Source organism: Diabrotica undecimpunctata, chromosome 1, assembly GCF_040954645.1.
Source record: "Diabrotica undecimpunctata isolate CICGRU chromosome 1, icDiaUnde3, whole genome shotgun sequence".
Taxonomy (NCBI): domain Eukaryota; kingdom Metazoa; phylum Arthropoda; class Insecta; order Coleoptera; family Chrysomelidae; genus Diabrotica; species Diabrotica undecimpunctata.
The window spans coordinates 112699780-112709996 of NC_092803.1; the positions used below are offsets into that span (position 1 = coordinate 112699780).

The following is a 10217-nucleotide window of genomic DNA, read 5'->3' on the forward strand; positions in this document are numbered from 1 at the left end:
CTTCTTCTTCTTCTAATGGCGCTACAACCCGTTGTGAGTCTTTGCCTGCTTAGAAATGTTCTTCCATTCTGCCCTGTTGGATAATTTTCTTCGTCACAGCCTGATGTTGATGGTTCTAAGATCTTCCTGTACGTTGTCTATCATCTTTTACTGGGCCTTCCTCTTGTTCTACTTCCTTGGGGCTCCCATCTCTGGATTATTTTTACAGCTTGATTATGTGGCATTCTTTCTAAGTGACCAAGCCAGTTTAGTCTTTGTGACTTTACAAATCTAACAATATCTACGCTTTGAGTTAGTTCACTTTAAATCTCCACTAACCATTGCGGCAATGGGTTGGTCCAAATAACTTTCTTAGTATTTTGCCCTCAAATATTCTCAGTTGATTTTCATCAGTGGTGGAGAGGGTCCACGTTCCACGCTTAGATTCACGATTCAATAACTTACTTTTCATTAAGTCTTTGTTGCATAAAAGCACTTATTACCGCTAAGAATCTGTGCTTGTATTCCTTGACTGACATTGTTGTTGTCATTTATTATTGAGCCTAGGTAGGGAAAAGTGGAGGCATATTCGTAGGTATAGTTGTCTACCTTCAGGTTCTCATGTAGCTCAAATGTAACAGCTTCCAGTTTCAGCTCTATAACTTTTTCGCTGAATTCCCTTTTGTTGTGACTTATTATGGCAACATCATACACATATGCACATATTTTTATGGATATTGTATTAATATATCCGTTCATATCCAATTTTCTAATAGCTTCTGGGTTTAAGAGCTCTTGATAATGCTCCTTCCACCTTTTCATTAGTTCCTGTTTCGCACTGATAATTGCTCATTTTTGTTCTTTGTTTTAATATGTATGATTAGGATAAATTTTAGTTTTATTATATTTTATTTTTTTAGTGTTTTTATTAGAGTAGGTATAAACAATAAATGTTAACAAACAATTCAAAATGTAAAATATATTTTTAAAACAACCTAATTTGTATATTTATCAACAGTAAGTATTGGAGTAGAAAGATTTACAATTCCTGCAATTATATTCACAATTGAGTCCATATATGGAACCATATATAAATTTATTCGTCCTTTAAGAATTTTAAAGATTTTCATTCTTTGAATTGTCCTTTCAACATGAACACGAGCTGCAGCTATCTCAGCAGTTGATAGTGCATCTTCTGCTGAGAATTGCTTCGTTTTCCCTAAAAATGGTGGACGTATTAGTCTTATTTTATTTTGTAAACTTTCGTCTTCAATTAAAAACCCTTTGTCCACCATTATTGCGTCTACATTAGGGATTAACTTGTTTATTAAATTTGATTGCACAAAAATTTCCTTGTCCGAAGTTCTACCCCCATATACTTGGCTTATAAATGTGATCAAACCTGAAGGTGCAATCCCAATAAGTACCTTCAGTGTGTGATCACCTTTATAATAACTATAGGATATTATGCGGCACTTTAAACACCTATTTTTTTCCACAGCAATTTCTGTGCAATCAAGTATTATTCGGGTATCAGGATACTTTTCGAAACAAGTTGGCATTCGTTTCGAAACTCTTTCTTGTGACAGCCATGGTACAGCAGGTTGTAGTACCTTATGTAGTACTTCAACTGTCACATGAAAGTAATTTTTGCAAGTATTTGCTGATACTCTGAATAATACAGATAAACATCTAAATGAAAGGTTAGTTTTTAACTTTACAAATACCAGTATTATACGCTGCCGCAATGATAAATGTAATGGTTTTGCATCTTTCTTTTCCAGCATACTGGCAGCTAAACATATTTTGTCAAGTAGACCCACTGACTGAATTCCTGTGAATGCGTTCACATCTCTGTTGGTTTTTAGCATATCTTCCAATGTGGATTTTCTAGTTTGATTTAGCATAGTTTCCGTAACCTGTACACCTTTATCAGTTAAATATGTTTTAAATCCAGGATCATCTTCTGCAGCTGTCAAAATTTCCTCCATAACATTTATTTCTTCATCTTGTGCAGGTGGAGGTGATGTAGATGTATCGTTAACACCAGAGGAGGAGCAGCAACTTTCATGTTTAAGTGCCCGTCTTCGAGCTAGTCTTGCAGCTCTTTCATGCTTAAGCCCTTGTATTCTAGCTAGTCTTGCAGCTCTAGACTGCTGTTGAGATGAAGATGATGGTCTATCCAAACTCCTTGTTGGTAGGTTCTGGGATGGAATACTACCTTTTTTTAAAAATCTTTTGTGAGTGGTTACATCTGAAAATAAAACCACTATTAGGCTCACAGAAGTGAACAAAAAAAAAATGTTACGCCTTGTATTAAAATAACATGCAAGATTGAATATGCAATGCCCATTATTTAAATATTTACTTACTTGGTAGAAAATAATCATTCTCCGTAAAATGCAAACTGCATACATTCATGTATTTGGATATTTTCTTTCCAATGAGAAGTACACGACCCCATTCCTTCTTCTCCATTTCATTTCGAGGAAAGTAATGCAAGGAGATATCTTTCGTTGCTCTCGCAGAACACTGCGGAACTGAGCACATTCTGTTACTACGCTTTTTGGTCTCCATAATTATAAATAAATCGTTAAATGAACAAAATAACACAATCGACAAGCACTCAAATGACGTTTATACATAGGATGACTTAGGTTAACAGATGATTTGTTTACATTTTTATCCCAATTCCTCTAGTTCCAAATAAGCGGCAGCACCGTCGCTTGAGTTCGCGAATATATTATACAGAATTAGTAGTTGGCATCTGTGATCGGCATCGTAGTCAAAAGGGATCCGAAAAATAATGTTCAAAGGTGTAGAAACACATATATTGTAACACGATATAATGAATCCGTTCGGTCTGTGAACTATAAAACGCCCTATAAAGTCGCAATCTTCCAATATCATTTGCGCCTGGGAATAGGAGAATTGGTAAAAAGACCCGGCTCTCGAAATTATTATGACCCTGTGCTTTTAAGACTAAAAAATTTGTCACAAAAGTAATCACTTTTTTTTATATCTGTTTTTGGGTATGAACAATAATTGGTCTATTTTGGTAATAAAATCTAAAAATTTTATTTTTATTACTTTGAGACCATTTTTACCTACAACTCTCTACTATAGCTAAATATCTATCGTGACCTTAAGGGCAGGTTCGGTAAACTCCCAGTATATATTAATTCGTTGATAATGAAGTTTATTTCGAACTGCTACAACAAAAAAAATTAAAGGTCTATCAGTCTATTATCATCGATAAGCAAGATTCAAAATGCAAACATTTAACCCAACAGATGGTGCTAATTCCACCAGGGATCACCTGCGGATATTATCATGAAATCCAGATGAGCTAGAAACAAATATCAACATTCTGGACGAATTAATAGAGTCAACAGACTAGAGTTAGATGTCATAGCAATACAAGAAAGTAAAATGACGGAAAACATAAGAATGAAAATTCCGGGATATAACATCTACAGAAACGATTTTAGAAAAAACTCAGGAGGCACAACAATCCAACTCAGAAAAGGAATAACACATAAAATAATGTCCAGTCATATTAACTATAGAGGGGAGGGAGCAAAATCCACTACACACACATCAGAAGAAAAGAACAAACTGGTAAACCTTTAAAAGGATAGTCAGTAAAACATGAACACAATTCCATTCCAAATTAACTCCGCCAATAAACTGGAAGAAAAAGTTGCAGAATTAGAAAGGTGTATACTAAACAAAAAGAAGGAACTAGAAAGGGCTGCATACTATCACCATTATTATACAACATGTATTCTGAATATGTAATGAAGAAAATACTAGAAGAATGGGAAGGAGAAATCACTAAAGAATGCAAAAAATAAGTAACCTGCGATACGCAGACGACACACTTATATTAGCAGCGAATGAAGTCGACATATACACCATCACCGAATGACTAAGCCGGATAAGCAAAGAATTCGGACTTCAGGTTAATACGGGAAAAACAAAAATAATGATTGTAAACAGGGTAAATAATAATCTGCCGCACATACACAGAGTGGATATTTTTGAAGTACTAGACAAATTTGTATTCTTAGGCTCCCTGATAACCAACAATGGCGATGGTTTCTTAGAAATCAAGCGTAGACTAGAAATGGCCCGAACCACAACGGCTAAATTTATTAAAATACGGAAAGACCGAACAATAAAAAGGAATACTAAGCTGAGGTTAGTCAATGCCTTTATTTTTCTTATTGCTAGATACGCGCTGAAATATGGACTCTTAAAAAAATCTCTAGAAGTAAGATCGAAGTATTCGAAATTTGGATCAACAGGAGAATTCTACGCGTGTTCTGGACAGAACACAGAACCAACTTGTCAATTCTGGAAGACCTTTATAAAAAAGACAGGCTATTAAAGAAAGTAAACCAAGCATACCTAAATTACTTCGGCCACATAGCCAGAAGAACGGGGACTATGGAACTATTGCTGTAGATGGAAAGATAGAAGGCCGAAGATCAAGAGAAAGATCTTTAACACCATGAGCAGACCAAATAAAGACTCTGGTGGGAAAATCGCAGCCAATAATGACAGCAGGCTAACAATATTTAGAGTGTCACCACGTCCTGACAAGAGCTCACGGAATGAGGAGAAGGATAATAAATGCACTTGAAAGAAGCATAGTAACTGAATACAAACCAACTGTAAAAAGAAGATTTTAGTAGATAACTCGTCGTACTGCAGTCAATTGACTTATTGTACATCTTTAATTTATTTATAATACCCATTCCAGAATTCTGGAACCCTGTACTAGCTTATACAGGTCTAGTGGATGGGTACCATATATATTTGATGTCACTTCGCTGTGTCAAAAAAATGTTTGCCACCTGCGATCCAATGCCTCGCAGGCATGCAAGATATGGCTGACTGCTTCAGGTTCGCTACTACAGAGTCTGCCGCTTAAGTCTCCATGAAACAGTCTCATTGTATTCAGGTGTCCCTTAACAGGGATGCTCTTCTGGTAAGTGTATCAGTTCTTTCATTACCATATATACCCCGATGACCTAAAACTCGCACCAGTGTAACACTGTTATATTTCGCCAGTCTGTCGAGTTCATATCGATATTCCCACACTAGCCTAAAGTTCACTTTAGGGCTTATGAGAGCAGTAATGGTTGCTTGGCTATCTGTGCATATATTGATCCCCTTCAATTCGAAACCCCTTAAGTTAATATGCAAGATTGCAAAAATCTCTGCCTGAATTACAATGGTATAGCAACGACGTAAGAGAACCGATAATTAAAAAAGGATTCGAAGAAGATCAAACAGAACTAGAAATCCAAAAGTAAGAAGACAAGCAAACCAACTAAACAGGAAGGAGAAAAAACACCTACAATAATATAGAAGTAAATGCAGGAATGAGTTTGTTCATCATTTAGATCCAAACAAGCCGACTGGATATGGAAGATCTTAAAGATCCTAAGAAATGAAACAAACCTATTCCGCCATTGCACGGAGATAACGGGATAGTCAACACAGTGCACGACATAATGAAACGCCAAAGTGATGAAAAATTCCCTGGAAAGACAATTTAGGCTACACTATTTTTAAATCGAAGACATAGATTTGATTTCATTTAAGAAGAAGTAAAATATAGCCACCGAAGATTATTAAGAAATCTAGGAGAAATAAGAGTAACTTACACCTCCCCAGAAAAAGTCAGAAAAGATTTATTCTCGGGGATAAAAACAGGAAAGCATATTGAAACAAATGGATGATAAAACGTATAAAATATTTGACAACCTAAGAAATTATCCATATGTAGAATTAAGAGACATGATAAACTATAAGGAGAACTTATCCAGAAAACATAGACGGCATAAACATCAACGCATAGTAACAGCAACATAGTAGGGAAGAAGCTCCAAGAAGGACTTCACTGGACCTGTTAAATATATGCATCACAAAAATTTATTACAAAAAAAAAATATGTTATATGATACTCTATTTAACAGGTAATGTATATCTCATCCCATTATTTAAATACTGCTTCATTTACTAACAAGTTTCTTTCACAGATACCTAGTTGTTTTTCCAGATTTGGACTACAGAGAATTGCGATTCCTGAGTCATAAACTTATCCTTATAGCCACCCCATTATCCTTGAGAATATTGATGTAGACGATACGGATGTTGAATATCCGGATTAATTAGGATCAATAGAAGACATAACAAAAAAATTACTAATTTTAAAGAAGGAGGGCAATACTTTTTTATGACAAAATGCTTCTAAAATAGAAGGATTGAGCTCATCCAATTACAGAATGAGAAATAAGAAATATATATTTGGCTTGTAACAGATTGCCCAAAGAAATATAATAATAGACAAAATCCGCCAAAAATAGACTAAAGAGAAAATTTAAGTTAAATTAAAATCTAGAAACATCGCTAATATTAAAATAGTCTAAACATAAACTAAAATAAATTTTTGTACAGATTAGTGTAATAGAGAATAATGAAATACTTTAATAAATTATTTATTTATAGACACTGGCTATAGTAGTTTCTAACAAATATTTATAGCAAATAATTATAATTATATGTAAATATAGAAATGGCTAATTGATATTAATAAAGATGTGATCATACTACTACGTATCTAAGTATAGCTCAATAAATATAATTTTTTTTTCCAACTGCTCCAACATTTTAGCTTTTAATTTTATAAAAATTGTTTTGGTAAGCATTTCTCATAAATTTATTTAAAGATCTCTTTTTATCTTCTTTTTTTTTTAATTAATGGTCTTATTTTGTACATAAATTCATATTTTTTGATTTTTAAATAAAACAAAATATTTTGCAAACACCAAAATATAAATTTCTGATTAAACGAAGTTCATATATCACAAAACAAATAAAAGATAATTCTTTTGTTATATTAATAAATATAATAAAAATAGAAATACCACTGGTCTGCAACCAAATTCTCCATCCACAAATTGTATCATAAATATGAAGATATCAATGCTCTAAATCTATTTATGTTGACTGATTTTTTCTATTAAGTCTAGGTTTTCTGTTATTAATTTTTTTTTCAAATATTTAAAATTTATGATTTTTTGATGAACACTATTAATGGTTTAAATACATACCAGCAGCTAGTTAAAAACTTCTTTTGTAATTGTTTACGGTTTGTATCAAATATTTTGGTAAGTTTTGCTTCTTCTTCTTCTTCTTCCTCAGCTTTTCCCTTTTCAGGGGTCGCTGTTCATTACTCTTCGACACCACTTATTTCTGTCTATCGACTCTTCTTCACCTAAACCTTTCTCTCTCATGTCCTCTACCACACAGACCTTCCATCTTTGCTCGGTTTTCCTCTACCTCGTCCTCCATAAACTTCTAACAGCTAACAGGTCCCACATAGTTTTCATCTTTACGTCCAACATGACCACACCATTGCAGTCTTTGTTCTTGAATCTTTTTTGAGACTGTAGTCTCCCCAGTTTTTTCCCTAATTAAGTCATTTCTGATCCCGTCCCTTCTAGTGTTACGAAACATCCACCGTAAAATTTTCATTTCAGGAATGAAATGAATCCTCCATCTTCTTTTCCTGAATCTTCTTTACATGCCACACTTCAACAATATGAACCTTGCAATCTGTAGGTAATTTCTCGATCTAGTGTCCCATTTTTCGTTAAGTAGGAGCCAAGGTATTTAAATTCTTCTACTCGTCCTAGTTTTTCTCCAAGCATTAGATATGTTTTCTAAGTATACTCTAAGTATACTCACTTTTCGACCTGCTAACTTGAAGTCCTTCCTCTTCAATAGCCCTTTTCCAACGCTCCAACTTCTCCTCCAACATTTCTTTGCTCTCCTTTACTAACACGATATCATCAGCAAACAGCATTGACCAAGGAGCTCCCTTCCTTACTTTCTCTGTCGGTACATCCATAACAAGATTAAACAGGTAAGGGCTCTGTAAAGAGCCTTGATGCAAATCAACTGTCACTGGAAAACTTTCGGTGAATCAGATAGCAGTCCTTACTTTTGTGTACGCTCCCTCAAACATATCCTTCACAAGCCTTACGTACTTCTCAGGAACCCATTTCTCTCTCATACATCTCCATAGTGCTTGTCTAGGAACTGTGTCGTACGCCTTTACAAGATCAATAAATATCAAATGTAGCTCTCTTTTTTCTCTCTCTCTCTCTTTTCTTCTAGCTGTATTTCGCGATAAACTGTCTCAAGCATACCTCTTTCTAGCCTCTTTCTTTTCTTTACCCTTCTGTTGCACTGCATCGTTCCACCGACAAGTTTCTTTGTCTCTAGGAGGCCTTTTCCCAAATATTTTTTTTAGGACTTCCTCTCCCACTCACACCACAACTTTACTGTTAGCTTAACACCAGTCATTTACCATATCTGTTTCCTTAAGCTCTATCAGCACTCTACTCTTAAAGACTATTGCCAAATACTTATCCTTTAACTTCCACCCCTTTACTTTCTGGTATCCTACTTGCTTTCCTTTCCTCCTCACCTTTATCTTCGTATCCACTATCACCGGTTGGTGTTGACTAGCTACATATTCACCCTTTACCACTTTACATTGGTAACCTCTTTTAGCTGACTTCTTCTACACCTACCTATCTATCGATTTTGTGCTGTGTGGCACAAAATGTGTTGACAAAGTGTATCGTGTTGAAGATTAATCAAATGTTAGAACTTATAGTAAAATTGAAAACGGTGTTTCCTGTAAACGTATGTGCCTTCAGTACGGTATCGGTGAGTCGAAAGTGCGAGATATTTTAAAACAAAAGGACAAACTTCTTTCATTTGCATCAATGTTAGAAAGCTCTTCTGCTATGAATAAAAGAAAAGCAATGAGAACCTCGTCTTACGTAGAATTAGAAACGGCGTTGGTAGAATGGATAGTCCGAGTTCGTAACATGAGTACACCCATAGCAGGTCCAATAATTGCTGTAAAAACAAAACAGTTTTTTGACGTGTTGGGCTTAGAAGGGAATTTTTATGCACCATCTGGTTGGTTCGTTGGTTGACTCGTTGACTGGTTTGAGCAACGCCATGGAATAAAGGAGATTTCAAGCACTTCATAGACAGAAGCTCAGCGGTGACAAACAAGGAGCTGAGGAATTTAAATCTGAATTCGTAGAGTTCCTTTCTTCAAATGATCTGAGCTACGAACAAATTTATAACGCAGACGAATAACGGGTCTCTAGTGTAAATGCCTTCCAACTCGGACGCTAGCTTATGCAAGTGAAGGTAAAGCAGGGGTCCATAAATCCAGCAAAGAACGGATCACGCTTATGTCTTGCAGCAACGCTACAGGAAGTCACAAACTGAAGTTGGCGATGATTCGCAATGCAAAATCCTAGATCTTTTCAGGACACTAAACCAGAAAAACTACCTGTTGATTACTTCAACCAAAGGAAAGGGTGGATGAATAAAAAAATATTTTAAGAGTGGTTCGAAGTCAAATTTGTACCAGAAGATTTTGTATATATATATATATATATATATATATATATATATATATATATATATATATATATATATATTAGATCGTATATTAGATCTACGTATATTAGATCTACATATATTAGATCGCACGCCACTGATGTGACTTTGAGGTGAGAAATATTACAACAATAGTATTAAAAACGAATTTATTGATTTATTAAAAACAATACATTAAATTATTGACTTATAGGGAAATAGTCGAGGATAACTATATTCACGTTAATCACCTGTCAAATTCCCGTCGGACATTGTAATGTGACGTCACTTCCGTCGTTTATCAGCTACATGTAAAAAATATCAACATGTTCCATCCTTAATATATTGTATCGATGCCTAAAATAAATATTTGTATTCCTTTTTTGTGCCAACTGCCTCCAAATAATAATGAAATCCATATGTAATTACTTATTTATGTTTTTACACTGGCTATTTATATTATTGGCTATAATTGTATTTGACAAACATTTGTAGCAAATAATTATTCAGTCCTACGTAATTATAGAAATGGGTAATTGATATTAATAAAGATGGGATCAACTATCTAAGTATAGTTTAAATTAATATAAACCTTTTGTCACATTATTAACAAAGTTTGTTACATGAATAAAAATTATTTTGGTAAGGATTTTTGAATAAATTATTCTATTAAAAATAAATACTTTTTTGTGCAACTGATTTACGTCAACATACCTATCTGTCAAAGTTATTGTAGTTTTTTAGACCTCTTC

The 10217-nt window shown here is 34.3% G+C and overlaps 1 protein-coding gene across 1 annotated transcript; it reads right to left on the bottom strand.

Moving 5' to 3' along the window:
- Window positions 1–974: 974 nt before the first annotated feature.
- LOC140434420 (uncharacterized) lies at window positions 975–2588 on the bottom strand. The gene is made up of 2 exons (XM_072522682.1): window positions 2352–2588; window positions 975–2233 (listed from the first exon to the last, which is right to left on the bottom strand). The coding sequence occupies exons 1-2, from the start codon at window positions 2554–2556 to the stop codon at window positions 975–977; spliced, it is 1464 nt and encodes a 487-aa protein (XP_072378783.1). The 5' UTR covers window positions 2557–2588.
- Window positions 2589–10217: the final 7629 nt, after the last annotated feature.

What these genes read in the sequence shown, in the direction of transcription:
- LOC140434420 (XM_072522682.1), bottom strand. Translation starts at nt 2,556, where the DNA reads ATGGAGACCAAAAAGCGTAGTAACAGAATGTGCTCAGTTCCGCAGTGT. An exon ending in GAATGATTATTTTCTACCAA is followed by an intron (nt 2,234 to 2,351) that starts GTAAGTAAATAT and finishes TTTTATTTTCAG; the next exon opens with ATGTAACCACTCACAAAAGA.